The following is a 21,186-nucleotide window of genomic DNA, read 5'->3' as shown; positions in this document are numbered from 1 at the left end:
TGATAGGAAATGCTTATCACTGTAGCATTTTCTAGCTTGACTCTTGAGGCTGAACCAACGGGACTGCATTTTCCAGCCCACTGAAAACAAAGTTCATGCAGTGAAAAGTGGTGGTAAAGCACAACCCCTTTAAAAGGATCAGAGGACCTACATTTTTAAGATTTTTCCCTTAAAAGCTAGGAACCCAAATTGGCAAAGGTTATTGAAAGAAAGAGAGAGCAGGGAGAATAAGGTGGAGAAGAGCTGAAATCTCTGGGTATTGGTTTTGAATCTGGAGATTTTTGAGCTTCAGTGAGGGTTGAAATCCTGTCGTTTGCTCCAGGTCTCTGAATTGAGCTTTATGTTAGTGGAGGTGAAAGAACATTCAATTCACTCGGCTGCATGATTCCTGGAGATGTACAAGTTCTTTTTTGAGCTGAACGAAATGGTTATGTAATTGCATACTTCTCATAATTATTGAGTAATTATATACTTCTTATAATTACTGAGTAATCATTGTTCTATAACTAGGACTTAATGTTACAACTAATTGTATAATTACCATGTATTAATGTTATCCGGGAAACTTAGAATAAAGTGGTACTTAATATATTTCCCCCTGCCATGCCATTTTCAAAGCTGGCAATATTTTTCATTTTACAGCTAGAAATTTGCTTCAAAGACAAACAAACAAAATACAAGGGGGAAAAAAAAAACCCTCACCAGTATTATCATCATAGACGTTAACTCATTGAGCTTACAATTACACCAGGCTTGAAATGTGTAAAACTGTATTCTCTTGGCTTATTTTTATAATTTTCATTGTTGTCTTGCAGTTTGACATGTTATACTACTCTCAAGGAAATAGAGCATTTTCCTGGGTTTCCTAGGATAAGCTGACCTTTTTGAAATTTTAGATCTGGGCATGTGACGATAGCAGCAATTGTTTCAGCTATAACTGAATATGTTTTTAAGGAACAGGACATTATGGGAACTTGAGAACATCTTGAGATGTGAATAATGGAATTTTTCTTAGATCATGATTGGAAGGGATTCATATTAGTCTAAAACAAGTTTCTTGAGTGCAAGAACTGTGTCTTACTCATTCGAGGCAAACTGTTATCAGCATCTACTCAAGTCTACTCCCTGCATGCAGTGGGAGCTCAATAATCAAGTTGACCAGTTGTAAAACTTCTATGAAAGCTAGTGTAGCATAATTTGGAAATGTATTTTCAGTGCATTAGGAGCTTATCAACAGCTCCTTTGTAAGTTTTATAACTTCTTCACCTATCTAGCTTTGTTGTCCATTCCCATCTTGGGAACTTAAAATCATCCTTAAACTGGGACTATGTCTTTATCTTGTTTTACCAAAAAGGAATAGAAATTATTAGTCCCATGTTTTAGCCCATAAGTACCATTTATTTTCTTTGGAACAAACCACTCCTTTGGATGTGCCAATTTCAAATTAAGGTAGTAAATTCTTGCATGAACTAGAGATTTCTTCTGTTCATGAAAAACACTTAACCTACCTGTGGACTTCACAGCAATAAAATTTTCAGCTAAGTTCTCCATCCCAAATTTATTATAAGCATCTTTTTAAATTTTGGTATATGTTTAAAGTCTTGATCTGCCTTACCCATATTTCATAAGGCTCATAACTAGATATGAGTTCCTTTTTTCATCATTTGATCTTATTAGAGTTTGAAATGCAACCTGATGAAACAATGGTACAGTGGAAGTGAATGAGATTAGCATTGTTTTATTAATTGAAAAACCTTAGATTTTTGAATAATAGTACATTATTGGGTGGAGGTGGGGAGAATGTAGTAGGTAGGTACTTGAGAAAGTAAAATACAGAGTCAGTAATTCTTAATCACTTGATAGTTCTAAATATTTTTCAGAAATGTACCTGTTGCATGGATATAGCAACAGATGTTGTATCCTTTCTGCTGTAATGCATTAGGAGATTACCAACAGCTACTTTGTAGGTTTCATAATTTCTTCAGGTACATAGATGTGTTGTCTGTTTGCATTTTGGGAACTTAAAACCATTCTTAAACTGTGACAATGTCTCTATCTTGTTTTACTAAAAGTGAGTAGAAATTATTGCCACAGAAGCAGTAACATTTCTAGCTGCCGCTGCTGAACATCTCATTTAATGGTCGTAATAATATGGCAAACAAAGGAGCGTTATTATTCCTAGTTCACAGAAGAAAAATGAGGTTCAGAAATATTAAGTAACTTACAGGTAATTCCCTGGCAGTCCAGATATCAGTGCTTTTGCTATTGTGGACTCGGGTTCAGTCCTTAGTTATGAAACTAAGATCCCACAGCAACCCAGTGTGGTGGTAAAAAAATAAATAAAATTAAGTAAGTTACTTACAAAGAGCACACTACTCAAGAATGAAAAGGACAAGTTCAAATGCAGAAACTCTCTAATCACCAAATTTATGTACTTTGCATTGCACTGTACTGAGAGTGAGTGAAGTCACTCAGTTATGTCTGACTCTTTGCGACCCCAAGGACTGTAGCCCACCAGACTCCTCTGTCCATGGGATTCTCGAGGCAAGAATACTGGGATGGCTGCCATTTCCTTCTCTTGCACTATACTAAACTATGTAAAAATGTAATATTTTTGTAAATATTACAACTGTTAACTTTTGTCCGCTGTACAATGCAAGATCACTTTTCATATGTCACCATCTTTACTTTTTAAAACATTTAAACAGTAAAGATTATATCAGTATCCAGAGAGCTCGCAAATATGCTTTCTCCTAGAAGCTGACATCAGTGCTTTTTTATTTGTTTGCTTATATTTGTGGAATGTATATGGGAAAAATTAAAGGTATATACAGTAAAAAAGTGTTCTGGCAAAGGAGGATGGCTATTTAAAGTAAATATTACTATTTCTAACTATTCTTTTTTCAATCTTTTAAGAGTAAATATAACTAAAGTTTACTAAATTAGGCGATATTTTAAAAAATTTACTCATGGAAACTTTTCATGAAAGCATCTAACATAGCAAGTGAAATAAATGTTATAATATGCTGTTCAGTTGTAGCCTTATTTTTTAAGTCTAATTTCTAACTCTTCTTAACCTTGAATGTAACCCAGGTGCATAGAAGATGGGGATAAAACCCTGTTATCAGACAAAAGTATTTTCCTGTATTCTAATCTAGAGATTTGGGTTCCCTGAAGTTTTGGAAGGAGGGTAGTGGTGGGACCCAGTGATGTACTTTCACAGTGATTTTTATATACAGAGAGGCAGCCTCTGCATTTTCCCATAGAGGTTAAAAAAAAAAAAAAGATATTCTGATCAAAGTGGACACATAATACTTCCCATCCCTAGTTACTTTTCAGAATATTGTCACCAGTTTTGTTTTGAAGAGATATTAGATAGAAAGTAGTCAACTAACCTTACAAGCAAAATGAGCAGAAAATAAACCAATTGGTACTGGTAATAAATGAAACATATAACACATATCTGAGTGTTCTATTTATATCCAGAATCGTTCCATTTAAGGAAACAGAGTGTGATTTCCTCCCAGTTTGTACATTAAAGAAAATTTAAGAACTTTAAAAAAAAACTCAAATAATTGTAAATAATCCATTAACTGATCAATTTATATATCTGTACAGTATTTATAATTATATCCATGATATTTGTGATTAGGTTTCATACTGTCTTAAAAATATCAGTCGAGTTATTCCAACCTCTGCACTGAATAAATTAGAAATTAATAAACATATTAATTCGGGTAACACTTTGTTCAGAAAATAATAAATTTATGTATGTAGTTAGCAGCACATGAAATGCCTCTTGGGGTACTGATACAGATAGCTCTACTTAGCGCACTATATTTAGAACCCAACAAAATACTCAAATAATAGAAGGAAAGAATCCTTAATTATACACTAATTTAAATACTTTTCTTTTTATAATCAGCAGGTGATAACTACACTCTTCTGAATGGCACACAAATCATGCACAGTGGTGAAGAGACCAACCTTTGGGTGCTCATCAATGGATTGGTTCCTTTTACAAACTATACAGTACACGTGAATGTTTCCAATAGCCAAGGCAGCTTGATGAGTGATCCTGTAATGATTTCAATGCCTCCAGGGGGTAAGTCTGTGAACAACCTTGGTATCTGAATGTATACAGATGCTCTAGAACTGTCTCCATTGAATGCCTGTTTATTGTTAGAATTAATTTTTTCAGAACTTAGAGTTGCAGTTGTATTTCTGGTGGTTTTTGTTCTTGCTTTGTTTTATTGGGACCCTTATATTAGTATTATTTTATTGAGATCATTTTCATCTAGCACTGTGTGTATGCACACACACATGTGTCTGTGTGTATGTGTATGTACACACACATGTGCCTCTTGCTTTATGCATAGTGAGAGTATAGGGAAATTCTTTTTTGTCTGAGACTTCATTTAGATTCAAAATATATATTTTAAATTTGTACTTTGCTTTTCTCATACAAGTGGTTTTCATTCCTGTTTTTTTGGGAAACAAGTTTAGATGTATATATAAACTTCTCATTTGACCAAAAGAGAAAAAAGCAGAGTAAGGGTTATAGAGTAGGAAAACTCTATTTGCACCACTGGAAAAGCATCCTTAAATTCCATGTCCTAATGATTAGAGTTCAGTATCATTTTCACAGGTGAAATGTGACCCAGTCTGGCCATTTTTAATTATTTCTCTGATAAAGATTGACTTAACTTATTCAGAACTATTATGATCTAGATTCAATTCTACACTTGTTTTAACTGTCTATAGGAACTAATTACTAAGAATAAAACTCTGCCTTAGATTGTTATGTACAGTTCTTGAACAGAAAGTACACTTCAGAAATGAGTGTAATTCTTGGTTGAGTGTTTAGAAATCTGTATTTTTTAAATACCAAAGGAAAAGGACCCCAGGATACCCAATGTCTGCTCAAAGCCCAGCTTTAGGAACCAGTGTGTCCTGTACTAAAGGATGATGTCCTTATCTCCTTAAGAGTGATCTGCAAGGCTGGATAGATCCCTCTGCAGTCGTAAAGAGTGTTAAGAGCAGCAAAGGTCTCATCAAGGGAAAGTAAGAGTTAATCTACAGTTTGTATGGAACTCTTCTGCCAAGGAAAAATTCATTACCTTCTATGTCATAAAAATTGCTCACTATTATGTGCCTTTTATGACATAATAAGAATTAATGAGCAGATATTTACCAAAACACTTGAAACTCTAAATGGCAGAAGCCACAGTTTAAGAAAAGAATTCTTGGAAGAGACTTTTGGGGCAGATCAACTCAGTTGCATATTTTATGAACAGATAATTTTATGAAGAGAGAATTGAATTTAGGTGGGTGCCTGTTTAAGAATTGAGATCAAAACAAAACAAACCTTGGATATTCCTATCTTCATTTTTTACTCTAACCCAATGTGTTAGAAGGGATTAAAAAATTGTGATGACTCTATACCCTAGTATATAATACCTTTTATTCATATTTAGATATTAAAGAGCAATTAGTGCTTGAAATTTTTCAGTGGTATAGTAATATCTTAACAGAATATGTGAAATATTTGAGGTGCATATTCATTTTCTGGCTTTTACACTGATTTAAATAGTTTGTAATTTACAGAAATTTGCATTGCATTCATAAAAGTGTGTGTGTGCTAAGTCGCTTCATTTGTGCCCAAGTCTTTGAGACCCTTTGGTGTGTGGGCCACTGGGTTTCTCTGTCCATGGGATTCTCTAGGCAAGAAGACTGGAGTGGGTTGCCATGCCCTTCTCCAGGGGATCTTCCCATCCCAGGGATTAAACTCGCATCTCTTTTGTCTTCTGTATTGGGAGGCGGGTTCTTTACCACTAGTGCCTCCTGGGAAGCCCAGGGGTAAATTTAATTCATTGTTCACATGTTTAGGAATGTGTAACCTAATAATTTATAATATATATGGATTCAGTTAAACATAGCAAGCTGCCATTGTTAACTCAATATATACACTGTGTGAAGTGGGTTAGTAGAAGAGTTGATATTATGCAAACACAAGGAAACTAAATATTGCTTTATGGTGGTACAGTTGGACGAAGTCAACTGCTGAATCTTATCTTCATTTCCACTCAGTGGATGCATATCCATGTCATTATCATAATGCTCTGGAAGCCAGCATACAATCATTCACTTCACGTCCTCAGAAATCCAAAATTGGGGAGGTGGCCCTTCACCAAAAGAGGAAGCAAAGTGCCTTCAAAGACAGACAGTGATTTCCTCAAGTTTATTACAGCCATTAGCACATACTTCTTTTTATCATTAGATTGTTGTTGATTACAATTAGGAAACTTATAGCTTTGAAATTATCTTTTTTATGACCTTGTGGCAGTTTAAAGGTGATACCTCATTGATTAAATAGGTTTTAGTTCATGCTTCCTTTTACTTAATGATCTGAAAACATATTATCCTGATTTACACATAAAAATCATGCTGAAAAGCATGTGGCATTCACTAGAATATGTGTGTTTAAGTAGAATTAAATTAGTACTGAGAGTTATTAAAGAAATCTTCCATGCCTTTGTCCAGCGAACTGTGTTTCATACCGAATTGAATAATAAATGAACCGACATACAGAAACGAACCAACTTATAGGCAGAGAAGGTTCTATATGCTATTTACTTTTCCATTATATTTGGTTATTTTCATTATTGCCATTCCCTTGATTTTAACATTAGTCTCTTTTATGGTGATGTTGAATTCCCACTATCTTTCAGTGCTGAATTATGTAAGATGTGTGGACATGGCACCCTTAGCTGTTTTCTTCCCAGTGTAGTTGAAAAACAAGAATAGAAAGTTTGGGCAAAGCAGAAATGCTAATTTTTTTCTTCTTTATCAAATGTGGCTCAGAAAACCTCCTTTACCTCCTTGATCTGGCTAAGTCCTACTCATTTTTAGGGTTTCAACCTGGAAGTCAGTCCATCAAGAAGTCATCTTTTACCAAGCAAGGCTGAGATAGGGCCCTTCTGTATCCTCGAGTTCAATCACATAACACTGAAATTGCTTGTCTCATCTGTCACAATCGCTGGTTATAAGAGCCTACACAGCAGGGACTGTTTCTTACTCACATTTTTATCTTTAATGCCTAGACCAAACCTGACACATGGTAGGTGCATAATGAATAATTGGTGGGTGAATGAATAAATAAATAAATCAGCCAAGATAGCTTAATTACCAGTTTTAAGTATCATTGCTCAGGCCCACTCAGACCTCCTCTTCTACCTGCACAATTTTTTATTGTAGCCAGCTGTGGAAACGGTGACCTCCTCCGTGTATGCTTGTCCAGTGCAGAGATGCTGTGGCCATGCAGATGTAATTGGGGACCCAAACTGTAAGGAGAGCGGGAGTATTAGAAATAAGAAATAATATCAAATCATACTAACTTGTGACTCTGGTTCCTTCCCTATTATTTACTTAGGTAAACAGAGAGTAACAGACACTGGTTTACATAGGAATTTGAAAGCGGTAAGGGACCATAGCATAAAGAATTTACCCTGGTACATCATCTCTTTGGTATTGGTTATGAAGCATCTTTCTGTTTTGTCTGATAAGAAATATGATTAATGTGCAGTTTTACGTCTGCTGGTTATACCTCAACAGACCTGGGGGAAAATGCCCAACAGTATCTAACTTCAAACCCTTGTTAGTCCTATCAGGTCTTCCTTATTTCTTTAATTGTGCTGTTTAATAAAATTAGTCTTTAAAAAAAAAACAAAAAACTCTTAATTTGACCACAGAAAATAAAAATACGACTAAACAACATGATAAACACAAGTTATTTTGAAGATGGAAATTAACACAAATGAGATCATGAGACTAATAACTCAGCACATAGATCGACAGTGGCAAATCCCAAATAGCATACATTTTTTGTTTAAAAATTCACTTCAAATATTACTTGGTCAACCGAAGAGTTTCCTGTTTTGCCTTTTTCTTCGACTATGTAGCATAGCCTTACCTATTTGTGTGTACTCAGACTTTCGTATTTCTACAATTACTATATTTTTAAACTGTTTGTAATAACATAATGCTCATATTTATCACTAAGATACTCTTAGAAATGAGGAATATCTTTAATCTGAGCTCTTGAATAGCATTATAGTGTAGGTTCAAGAGTTCTAGGAAAAGAATTAAAAAAAATAAAAATGGACTCCAAATGTTAATCCATAAATATGAAACTTTCTTCTGACCTTTACCCCTTCAAGGTCTGGAGTTACTAATGGGGTTAGGATTTCAACTCTTAATGGGGCTCAGTGCATTAGTGTTTTGTATGCATGGAATTCAGTTAAATAAGTGGTTGACATTGGTGATGTCCCTTAATTTGCTTAAATCTAATTGGCTCTTTTATCAGTCAAACCTGTATGGATTGGCAATTGATCAGGAAGGGTCAGCCATGACTCTGCATGTAGTTAAACGATGGAACCACCAGTTAAAATCACAGTTGCATGATAATAAGCCAAGGAAGACCAAATGAGCTTAGAGGAAGGCAAAGAAGCTTAGAAGTTTTGCAGGATCTTCAAGTTCAGAACAAAGGCATTATAGAGTATATAAATTTTAAATACACTGCATTTTGCCTCCAGACTTAAACCTTTTTTTCCAGATGAACTGAAATCTTGTCTGAAAGTGTCTTTGTTACATCAAAGAACTACTCAGAAAGCTAAAAGAGACAGAAGAAGCATAAAAGGGCATAGTTTAAAATGATTAGTGACAAATTCCATACTGACGAGCTGGAAACAGATTTTTTTATGAGAGTTTTATATTTTTTCCAAAAGAAACAATTTTATTCTATTTATCTTTTTCTGAACTGCTTTATTGTAACAGTGAAAGGAACTTGGAGCAACCTTAGTTTGTGAACTTAATCCAGTTTTCTCTGATAGTAAATAATCTGTCATTAAAATTGATGAAAATTATAATCTACAAACCTCATAAAAATACTAGGTTGGAGGAATGTATTCCTTTCTCAAAGATGTGATATTAGAAAAGCAAATGCTAAAAAAATGCAAATGGGTTGTGAGTGGTTTTTTAGAGTTTATTTTACTTTCTCCCTCCTCATCTTGACCTCCCCCTAATCTAAAACATCCTTGAGAGAAAAGGATTGAAATCTACTTGGAATTAATACTTAAGCACATTGTAAAAGCATCGACTTTGGAATCTTACAAACTTCAGTTTGATTCCCTTTTTTTTAATCATAGGCTGAATGACTAGAAGGGAATCCTCGGACCTCTCTGAACTTCAGTTTGTTCATCTGTTAAACTGGCAGAATGATGATAACCATTTGACTGGGTAGCCTTTCCCTTCTCCAGGGAATCTTCCGAATGTAGGCATCGAACCCAGGTCTTCCATATTGTAGGCAGATTCTTTACCAGCTGAGCCACAAGGGAAGTCCAAGAGTATTGGAGTAGCCTATCTCTTCTCCAGCGGATCTTCCCGACCCAGAAAACTAACCTGGGCCTCCTGCATTGCAGGCAGATTCTTTGTTAACTGCCCTGGTGGCTGAGACAGTAAAGCATCTGCCTGCAATGTGGGGGACCTGGGTTCCATCCCTGGGCTGGGAAGATCCCCTGGAGAAGGAAATGGCAACCCACTCTAGTACTATTGCCTGGAAAATTCCATGGATGGAGGGGCCTGGTAGGCTGTAGTCCATGGGGTTGCAAAGAGATGGACACGACTGAGCAACTTCACTTTCTTTCTTTTTTTTTTCTTTATCAACTGAGCTATCAGGGAAGCCAGAGGACTGAGCAACACAGTTTATGTCTCATGCTTAGCCCAGTGTCTGTCTTCATAAATATTTGGTACTTACTATTTTCTTTATCTTCCTACTGAGATTCTTTTTTGGCCTCTTGCAATATTGTGATTTAAAATAAGAAATGTATACATGATCTTGGTCCCTGTTTCTGGCAGGAGCTCCAGAAACCTTTGGAATTTCCTAAGCAGAGCTATAAAAGGTGTCTTCTATTATGTTAATGAGATGACTTCTGGAAAGTAGCCAAGGATGGAGGTGGAGGGGGACAGGTTACTGAAGGAGCCAAACAGGTGATCAGAAGGTTGAAACTCTGATCCCTCCCACCCCTGACCTCCTAGGAGGGGAGAGGGTCTTGAGATTGGGTTCAGTTCCAAATGGCCAATGATTTCATCATTCGAGTCTCTGTAATGAAGCCTCCATAAAAACCCAAAAGGATAGAGTTCCAGGTAGGTGAACACATGGATATTGTGGAAAGCGGTGAGTGAGCACGTCATAGATGCCCTAGCCACTCCTTACATACCTTGCCCCACGTATCTCTTCCATCTGGCTGTTCCAAGTTGTATCCTTTGTAAGAAACCAGTAATCTGGTGAGTAAATGGGTTTCCAGAGTTTCTGTGAGCCACTGTAGCAAATTAACAGGAGCTGTAAAGGGGATGGTGGTGATGCCAAAAGCTCATCTTCCCGAACACCAGTACTGAATCAATCTCAAAGACAGAGTTTTGGGTGAAGTAGAAAAGCTCAATTTTATCGCTTTGACAGGCAGAGAGGGTCACAATGCCTCAAAAAAAATAGTATGTCCCCCTCTTCTCCCACCCCAGAAAAGATGGTGAGAAGTTTTAGAGTAATTGTTCAAAGAGGGCGTGATCAGCTTGTGGACATTTTTGTGATAGGTTGGTGGTGAAGTAAGTAGGAGTCAGCATCATCAAACTTCAGGCCTAACTGGTCTGGGGTCTGCATGCTTGTGGGCAGTATACCATCACTAAACATTAACTTCTTTCACTGTGAGTGGGTTTCAGTATCTGCAAAATAGCTCAATGATATTATTGTGTATGTCCCTTGAGGGAGACCTAGGACCTTGCCCCAAGACTGCTCTTGACTATTTGTCTCTCCCTGGTTTCACATTCCCTCCCTTCCCTGATTAACAACTGCTTGAATATGCCTATTGAAACTCAGGGAAGGTCATGGAGGCTGAATGATGGCTGTTTCTTATAATAGAAGAAATGGAGGATACAGAAAGGCTTTGTGCCCAGTAGCCCATGGGGCTTTGCTTGGTATCACCTGGAACTGCTAATTTACAGCCAGTCAGTCTGAAGTACTGGAGAAGGAAATGGCACCCCTCTCCAGTACTCTTGCCTGGAGAATCCCATGGGCAGAGGAGCCTGGTAAGCTGCAGTCCATGGGGTCACAAAGAGTTGGACACGACTGAGAGACTTCACTTTCACTTTTCACTTTCATGCATTGGGGAAGGAAATGGCAACCCACTCCAGTGTTCTTGCCTGGAGAATCCCAGGGACAGGGGAGCCTGGTGGGCTGCCGTCTATGGGGTTGCACAGCTTCGGACATGACTGAAGTGACTTAGCAGCAGCAGCAGTCTGAAGTACAGGTAACAACCTTGACTTTCCACTGGCATCTTGACTTGAAGGGGATCATTGGAACCTCCAGTTTGTACCAAGCCATTGGAAACTTCTGTTAGGTCAGAAGCACAGGTGACAACCTAGACTTGTGAATGGCATCAGAGGTGGCAGGGAGGGGAGTTGGAAATGAGCAGTCTTGCAGAATCTGAGGCTCTCTCCAGGTCGATAGTGTCAGAATTAGTTAATTGCAGGATGCTCAGCTAGTGTCCAGAGCTTGGTTTAGTGGCATGGAGGAACCACCCCCAACAAATACTTTGGATTTGGGTGTGCATAACCTTTTACCTCTGAAGGCTGGACAGTGCCCTGGAGAGAGGGCAAGTGAGGATCAGAGTCTTTTACACATCCTAGAGAAACTAGGGTAACTTTGTCCTGCTCTTTTCTATCCCTTCCTACTTTTAGCCCTCAGAGTGACATCAGTGACATAAATATGGCCAGGCCAGTAGCCCTGCTCTGGGGCAGTTTTGATGTGAATTGGATGATGAGACAGGAAGGATGAAAAGTGGTTTTCCTTTTGAAATACCTTAAATATCTCCCTCTATGACCTCTAGATCATAATTTTCAAATGATTTTTACATCAAACCCTCATTGGTTATCTTGGGATTTCAACAGGCAGAAAAGTAGCACATTTTTTTCTTGATGGATTTCTCTTCAGTATTCATGGTGAGCCACTTATTATACATAATTTTTGGATTATTTTTTCATTTCTATTATATGTACATTTTTATTCATAAATAAATGCTTTTGTAACTTCATTAATGCTAGCCAAGAGAGAAGAATCTGAATGTTTTTGGAGATTTTTTTTTAACCTTTTCCAAATTTGCCTTAACTATATCTTTTTTAAAAAGTGAAATCTTAGAATTGAAAGTTTATTTCATTTTTCACTAAATAGGAAATAACAGTAATTGTTCAGACAATACAGTTTTGAATAACCAAGTAAAATCTTGCTCTTTAAAAAGTAATACATAATTTTTGCCCAATATTATCACCCAAAGAATTCCGTTGCCCACTGATTTCTCACAGATCACACTGCTGAATTAATTTTCTTTTAGATTTTATTTAATTTTTTAAAGATGTAGATCTTATTTCTTTAGCTGTTTTATTAGTTGTGCTGTCTTTATTGTCGCATGGGCTTTTCTCTAGTTGCAGTGGGCAGGGGCTACTCTCTACATTGCGGTGTTCAGGCTTCTCATTGTGGTGGCCTCTCTTGTTGCAGAGCATGGGCTCGAAGTCACATGAGCTTCTGTAGATGGGGCATGTGGGCTCATAGTTGTGGCTCCCAGGCTCTAGAGCACAGACTCATTAGTACAGTCCATGGGATTAGTTGCTCTGTGGCATGTGGGATCTTCCCAGATCAGGGATTGAACCCATGTCTCCTGTATTGGTAGGCAGATGCTTTACCACTGAGCTACTAGGGAAGACCTCTTTTAAAAGACTGAGCTTTTCTTTCAGTTATGTAGTACTGCATACTCAAGCCACCTCAAAACTTAGCAACTTAATACAGACACTCTTTATTAAATTTCTCGTGCTTGGAGGTGTTGTTAGGTTGGGAAGATACAACTAAGTCGACTGGTGGCCGCAAAACTTGGCCTTTGGGCTAGACTATCCATCGTAGGGTATGTGTGTGTGTGTATGTTCGGTCGTGTCCATCTTTTTTCAACCCTATGGACTATAGCCTGCTGGCTCCTCTGTTCATGGGATTTCCCAGGCAAGATTATCAGAGTGGGTTGCTATTTACTACTCCAGGGGATCTTGCTGACCCAGGGATAAAATCTGTGTCTCTTGCATCTCCCACGTCTCCTGCATTGACAGGTAGATTCTTTACCACAGTGCCACCTGGGTAGTCCCTATCTTGGTATGTTACAGAGTAAATGGAAATTTTTTATTAACATTGCAAGCCAGTTGAGAGTAGGTAGATCAAAAGAGTACCTATTAACACTGTACACCGAAGGAAAGGAAATGCTTTACAGGAAGCAGCATGATGACCTGCCCTGGAAGCAACTTGCTGTCTTAAGAGTTCCTGGACAGTGCTATCACATCCTTCTCTTAGGTTAAGGGTCACAATAGCTTTGCCTGTAAACAAAAGAAAGGAAAAACAAATAATTGATGATAGCCCTTCAGCTGATTAGGAAGTGAGTCTGAGACTTGTGGTATGAATTGTTCAGTGAACTTACTTTTCTCCTTCAGTTTCTAAAGGAAAGAACTGAATTTTCTTTCTTTCTTTTTTTCTCATCTCACTCGAAAACCACCTAAAAGAAGTGGGTTGTAGGTAGCATGGTGGAACAACCAGAGGGCAAGTGATATCATTTTTATAACAGGTTGCCTAAGGGAATTAAGAGCAATTAGAAGCTCAAAAGGCAGAGATAGGTTAAAAAAAAAGAGTTGCAGATTCAAACTTCATTTTATCTTACACTTTTCTGTAGCTGTAGCAATGAGAGGGCTTCCTTGGTAGCTCAGCTGGTATTAAAGAATGTGCCTGCAATGCAGGAGACACAGTTTGACTCCTGGGTTGGGAAGATCCCCTGGAGAAGGGATAGGCTACCCACTCCAGTATGTTTGGGTTTCCCTGTTGGCTTGGATGGTAAAGAATCTGCCTACAATGCGGGAGACCTGGGTTCGAAAGATCCCCTGAGGAGGGTATGGCAACCCACTCCAGTACTCTTGCCTGGAAAATCCCCATGGACAGAGGAGGCTACAGTCCATGGGGTTGCAAAGAGTCGGACATTACTAAACACAGCACAGCAATGAGAACTATAAAATATTGCTAAGTCTTTAAAAATCCATTCTGTACAATGTCAAGATACTGTGCTAATAATCCCCCAAAATGTAAAAGTTTGCTTGCAGTGTGCAAATATCAGCTTGTATTTTCCATTTTTCATCTTCTCTGAACCCACTTTGAATTATTTGCAAGATGTAAGTTGAAACTTCAAGGTGCAAGTGGCCATGAGACACTTAAAAACGGAAAGAACGCACAGGTTCAAAATTTTTAAAAAAGTAAGCTATCGATTAGGAATTGAAATAAACCAAAGGCTCAGATGGTATATTACCCTATTCAGAGGGTAGGAGGAAAGATGAGTTTAGCTTCCTTTTATGATGTAAATGTCACAATGAAGATATAGGATTGTGGGGGGTTACATTCTTTACAACAAGAGTATTCTACTGTATAAACACACTGTCTTTACCTTCATATTAAGCGCTACACAATTTATGTTACATCCAGTTCATATGAATCTTTAGAATAGCTGTACAGAATGTTTTACTCCTGTGTATGTCTTCCAAATGTGCTACTCTTTTTCCCCTGGAAAAATCAGCCCATTCAGAGTACTAAGGTAGACAAATTCAATGAAGTATTTATTTATTTATTTTTTTTCTTTTTTTCTTTTTAAATTTTTATTATTATTATTTTTTTTTCCCAGTGGGTTTTGTCATACATTGATATGAATCAGCCATGAAGTATTTAAATTCATGATAAGTAGCATACTTTTCAGAGAAGGCAGTGGCAACCCACTCCAGTACTCTTGCCTGGAAAATCCCATGGACGGAGGAGCCTGGTGGGCTGCTGTCTATGGGGTTGCACAGAGTCGGACACAACTGAAGCGACTTAGCAGCAGCAGCAGCGTGCTTTTGGAAACACATACCAGGGCCATTTAGTGGAACCTGTGCTTTCTCCCAAGTATGTTATGAGAATAAAACCAAAGCATTTGTAACTGTCTTGAACAGCTCTCAAATCCTTTTATGAAAAACCTTACCTTTACCTTCTTAGAACTGATCGTTTATTTACCCTGCTCTATGTGTGTGTGTGTTTGTAAAATTACATAAGCCAAAGAGAAGGATACTTTTCTATTTTATAACTTGTGGGATTTTTCTCACTTTCCATACTCACCATCTTGACAATGAACTTCCTGCTTATAAAAACTCTTTCGAAAAGGACTAACTTCTGAGCCAGGGAGAAGATGGAGGGAACTTTGAAGTGTGCTTACTGTGGACTCAACAAGCCTCTAGCAAAGGGCTGCCAGCCTCCCACATTTGCATACTCTCCTGTGGTTAGTATAGAAACACACAGGCCCCAAAACACAATTAAGTGCAATCTTTAGAGCTTCCTGGGGCAAGAGAGAGACACACACACAAAAATTAATCACACTTCTACTTCACCAGAGGAGAGGGTTGGGAAATATTATCCCTTTAAACTCCATTGATATTGAAAAATCCTATTTTTAAAAAGAATAAGTACAATTCTCCTGTTTTTTTATCTTGGAATAAAGGTTTATCTATAACTTTAAGGTTAAAAAAAAAAAATCATGTCTGTCTGACTGGCTCTGCAGTTTGAAAGCAACTTGAAGTTTTATTTGAATTCTTATAGTGCCCTGAAGAAATTTTTGCTTTATTTTTTAAAAATAACATCTTATTCTTTTTCCTTTGTTATCATAGACAGACTCTATGTCTGTCTTGCATAAAATTCTATGAGCATTTACCTGTCTGCATAAATACTTTTACAAAAGTAAAATAAGTCCTTTATGTACCTTAGTCACTTAAGGATTGTATCTCCAATCTTTTTCCATTAAGAACTTCAAGAAGATCCCTACTGTAGCTCTGTAAAGTTATATAGATCATCCTGAGTCTAAAGGTTCTATGAAAAGTTAATGAAGGGACTTCCCTGGTTGTCCAGTAGATAAGAATCCACCTGTCAATGGAGAGGACACAGGTTCAGTCCTTGGTTCAGAAAGATCCCACATGCCGTGGAGCAGCTAAACCCCACGTGCCACAACTCCAGAGCCCGCATGCCTAGAGCCCACGCTCTGCAACAAGAGAGGCCACCACAATGAGATGGCCGTGCCCCACAAATAAAAAGTAGCCCCAACTTGCTGCTACTAGAGAAAGCCCATGCAGTAACAAAACCCAACGCAACCACAAATAAATGAATAATTTTTAAAAACTTAATGGAATACATTGTGATAACAGTGGGAGAATAGCCACTATAATATTCATGATTATGAATTAATTGGGCTAAATGAAAACAGATATATGAGGGTCTCCAGTGCACCCCCACCTTGGGTTCCTGGAATGCACGCCCAAATTTGAAAACCACTGAGCTAGATCATCTTGAAAATACCTTCAGATAGAAAATAGGACATGATCTTATCTATGGCTCTCTGCCACACTCTCACTGGGACACAGAATTATTGAGTGAAAATAGGTGGAAGTGGCCCCTACACTCAACATGTTTTTGACTCTAGAAACTCCAAAGCTGGGGGCCTTTCCAAAGGATGGGAGCTGGCTTGTTGCTGGCAGTCTCCCCGAGTGGAGCAGGAAGAGATACCACAGATGACCGGTTCCAGATGTTCAGTCTACTTGTGGCACGAAATCAACAGGTGTGGTGTTTTGCGACCTGAGGTGCATTAAGCGGCTCTCCTGTGAAGACACTGTGGCTGAATTTCCTTGGCTCTTCGGTGCCTTCACAGAACATCTGTTGGAAGTAAACCTGTGTAACTACAGCCTGAGTCTCCTCCGTCTGGGGGATTTTCTTTAATGAGCGTCTAGTGTGAACCGTGAACTTCCAGATGTGCAAGCTGGATTTAGAAAAGACAGAGGAACCAGAGATCAAGTAGCCAACATCTGTTGGATCATAGAAAAAGCAAGAGAGTTCCAGAAAAACATCTACTTCTGCTTTATTGACTACAACAAAGCCTTTGACTGTGTGAATCACAACGAACTGTGGAAAATCCTTAAAGAGATGGGAATACCAGACTACCTACCTGCCTCCAGAGAAGTCTGTATGCAGGTCAAGAAGCAACAGTTAGAACTAGACATGGAACAACAGACTGGTTCCAAATTGGGAAAGGAATACGACAAGGCTGTATATTATCACTCTGCTTATTTAACTTATATGCAGAGTACATCATATGAAATGTCAGACTGGATGAAGCACAAGCTGAAATCAAAATTTCTGAGAGAAATATCAATAATCTCAGATATGCAGATAACACCACACTTATGGCAGAAAGTGAAGAAGAACTAGAGTCTCTTGATGAAAGGGAAAGAGGAGAGTGAAAAAGTTGGCTTAAAACTCAACATTCAGAAAACTAAGATCATGGCATCTGGTCCCATCACTTCATGACAAATAGATGGGGAAACAATGGAAACCGTGACGGACTTTATTTTCTTGGGCTGCAAAATCACTGCAGATGGTGACTGCAGCCATGAAATTAAAAGATGCTTACTCCTTGGAAGAAAAGCTATGACTACCCTAGACAGCGTATTAAAAAGCGGAGACATTACTTTGCCAACAAAGGTCCGTCTTGTCAAATCTATGGTTTTTCCAGTAGTCCTGTATGGATGTGAGAGTTGGACTATAAAGAAAGCTGAGCACTGAAGAATTGATGCTTTTGAGCTGTGGTGTGGAGAAGACGCTTGAGAGTCTCTTGGACTGCAAGGAGATCAAACCAGTCAATCCTAAAGGAAATCAGTCGTGAATATTCATGGGAAGGACTGATGCTGAAGCTGAAACTCCAATACTTTGGCCACCTGATATGAGGAACTGACTCATTGGAAAATACCCAGATGCTGGGAAAGATTGAAGGCGGGAGAAGGGGACGACAGAGGATGAGATGTCTGGATGGCATCACCAACTCAATGGACATGAGTTTGAGTAAACTCCCTGAGTTGTTGATGGACAGGGAAACCTGGCTTGCTGCAGTCCATGGGGTCGCAAAGAGTCAGACAGGACTGAGCAACTGAACTGAGTGACTGCACCTCCTCTGTGGGATTCTTAAATGTTTCCTCAAGTCAGTGACACCCTTATCTCAGAAGCCAGGGTTTGCTGGCTATTGAGAACTTATACCTAAAAGATTTTTCCTTCTAAGAGTTCACAAGTAACAGCTCCACAAAGTTGACTGAAGTTTTCCATGTGTCAGAGAACAATTAAGATCATGTCACCTTTTATTTGATAAAAATCTTTTTTTTTTTTTTTTTTGCTGTAGGGACTACTCAGATAGTACTTTATAGATGCAGGTGTTGTTTTACATATATTAACTCATTTATTTCTCAAAAACTGTATGAGGAAAGGACTACTGTTATCCCTATTTACACATCAGGAAGTTGAGGAAAAGAGATGGTCTTATAACTAGTTCCGTAGTGGCAGAGAACTAGTAAATAGATGGCAAGGAACATATTCAAACCTCGAGACTGGCTACAGAAACCTGATTCTGAGCTGCTGCATTCTTGTTCATTTGAAACATCTTCCGCTGACCACTTTTATCCTCTCTTGGTTGAGGTAGCACAGACTCCCGAACTCCAGTAGTCAACAGGATTCTGAAGGTATGGCTTGGTCTACAGTGATGCCAAATACAATTTCAGCAGCCTCATTTGGTTGAAATATCAGGTACTCAAAACTTGTTGCCAGTAAACTAAAGAGTTATTCTCAGCTTCGAGACACACACTCTTAAAGTTTATAGTCTAACGAGAAAATTCAGTTAAAACAGATATGTTTATAGCCTTACAATGAAGCACTCAGCAGAAGCAATATTACAAAGGTGACCAGGTAGAGAGCTTTCTTTCTCAGCATGTGGGTGTAAACACTTACGTTCCCATCAAGTATTTTGGCCAAATTCTCTCATACTCCCCCATGAATTTATATCTAACATAAACTCTAGTTAGAAGACAGTGTTAAAGTAACCTCATATTAATCTATTTAGCAAAAAAGACGCACTTAAATTTTCCGAAAAACAAAACAAAACTTTTTCTCAGTTTTTAGCACTCAAGTGACATGAGTTATAATGTATACTTCTTTCTCTGGTTTATAATAGAAAATATAATTTCTCATATTTGAATTGCTGTTGCAGAGACTTTTGTGCAGAACTTGTGTAGATACATCTACCCCAAACATTAGTGTGGAAAAGTGGTATCATTGCTAATTACTAAGTGGTCCTCTCTTTGGGCCCATGTTAAAGTTGAATTTCTTGTATTAATGCCCTCTATATATCAAGGGAAAGGAACAGATGTGATCTTCTTATTATACAGAGCTTGCATTCTTGTAAAGAGAGTCTTAATTTATTTAATAATGCTAATATGTTAATTTTGGAAAAAATTTTTACACTCATTGAAAGACAGTAAGAATGTCCATATTGGTTAAAAAAAAAAAAAGAATGAAGAATCTTTTTCTTTCCTCACTAACACAATTTTTCAGTAGCAGATTAAAAGTACATCAATCAAATGAGGACACTTAATCCCACGTGGAAAATTGGAGAACCCAGGAGTGTGAACAGCATGAGCATTTAGGGGACTCGTTCCCTGGCATGGCCACAGGAAAGACCCTGTGTGTCTTCTTGGCCATCAGAAAGGAGGAACACTTTCCTCATGAAAGTCTGAGGTTGAAGGTATATCCACAAGAAAAGACTTGAATCTCATTCACATTTGACTTTCTCATCAAGGAAGCATGTGTCTTTTTTTTTTTTTTTGGAAGCATGTGTCTTAAACTATGCATTTGTTAAGCATACCGACTGCAGGTCGGTCAAACTATGTGACTTTGAACTTTACCACTACCCCCCTTCCCCAGTGTTTTCATTTATTGATCACATGACCCCCAGAAAATTGATCTCTTTCTTGGGCCTCCATTTGTTCATCTGAGAAGGAGTTTTGTCATCATGTAACCATCCTGAGGGGATTTTGGTTAAGGGAGGAAGGGTGTGTGTGTGTGTGTGTGTGTGTGTGTGTGTGTGTGTGTGTGCACGCCCTGGGAAAATCAGCAGGTATAAACTATTTGTTAAAAGAATGGAAATTGCAATACATAAAGAGCACAAAATACACATAAACTATTACTAATTGGATTGAAAATTAAACCAGCCCTAAACATTGAAATGTTGATTTTCCTTGATGATTCCAACCATTGCCTCTGAAAGCTGCATGGAAGGAAACAGCAGACTGGTTGTGGTGTATTAAATTATAAGTGAGGACTAATTTGAGGATCAAAGATGCTCCCTGGGAGATATCACTCCACTGGTAGGAGAGGCATTAGCTGTCTCCCTCTGTCTCATGTATTTGTACTCTGTGTCTTGGAAATATCCTTCCCCACAGTTTTGGAATCTTGATGTTTAATTTAACACAAAGGTCTTTGAGACACACAGTTGGGGGTTGTTACTGGTATTTCTGGCATTGAAGAAATTGAAATGTACATGTTTTTTCTCCTGTATCAAAGACAGACAAGAATCTAAACTGACATTTTATATCAAATGAATTATGAACTGTGTACCTTGTACCTAAGGGAACAACAACTAAATTAGAGTTTAAGATTAAAAGAGAGAGAGGGACAAAAATAGGTTTTTAATAAAACATACAGTAATTTCTGCTATTCTCTCTGATGGTGATATGGCCGAACACAGTGCTTATAGTAGAACCACTGAATGGATGCAAGCTCTTCTGAAATCTCTAAGATTTAAATATATGGGAGAAATTTTCTCAGAATCGCTTAACTTTAGTACCAGTGAAACATTATTGATAATCGGAACTTAATTTTTACCTTTTTGTCAATCTTTCTTGCTTGGGGAAAAAAAAATATTTGCCAATTTTTACCTCCTGAGAAAGTATGAGATTAGATGTTACTTGAGGAACACATAAACTATACACAGGATAAGAATGACAAAAGTTCCATATTCTATATCTCCACTGTTTATATGTAATTCCTACATACATAAATGGGCTTCCCTGGTGGTAAATGGCTTTCCCTGGTGGTAAAGAAAATGTCTACAATGCTTTCCCTGATGGTAAAGAAAATGTCTACAATGCAGAAGACCCGGGTTTGTTCCC

General features: G+C 37.9%; 1 protein-coding gene across 1 annotated transcript in view; it reads left to right on the top strand.

The window, feature by feature from the left end:
- Positions 1-21,186, top strand: part of USH2A (usherin) — an 892,942-nt gene that overhangs the window by 527,270 nt on the left and 344,486 nt on the right. Inside the window, exon 37 of the mRNA XM_061161192.1 lies at positions 3,926-4,105. Coding sequence (XP_061017175.1) covers positions 3,926-4,105 — 180 coding nt within the window. The remainder of the gene's footprint in view (positions 1-3,925; positions 4,106-21,186) is intronic.

The sequence above is a fragment of the Dama dama genome, chromosome 14, assembly GCF_033118175.1.
Source record: "Dama dama isolate Ldn47 chromosome 14, ASM3311817v1, whole genome shotgun sequence".
Taxonomy (NCBI): domain Eukaryota; kingdom Metazoa; phylum Chordata; class Mammalia; order Artiodactyla; family Cervidae; genus Dama; species Dama dama.
Note: the sequence above shows the minus strand (reverse complement) of the source record. Positions and strands in the feature narration are given on the sequence as shown.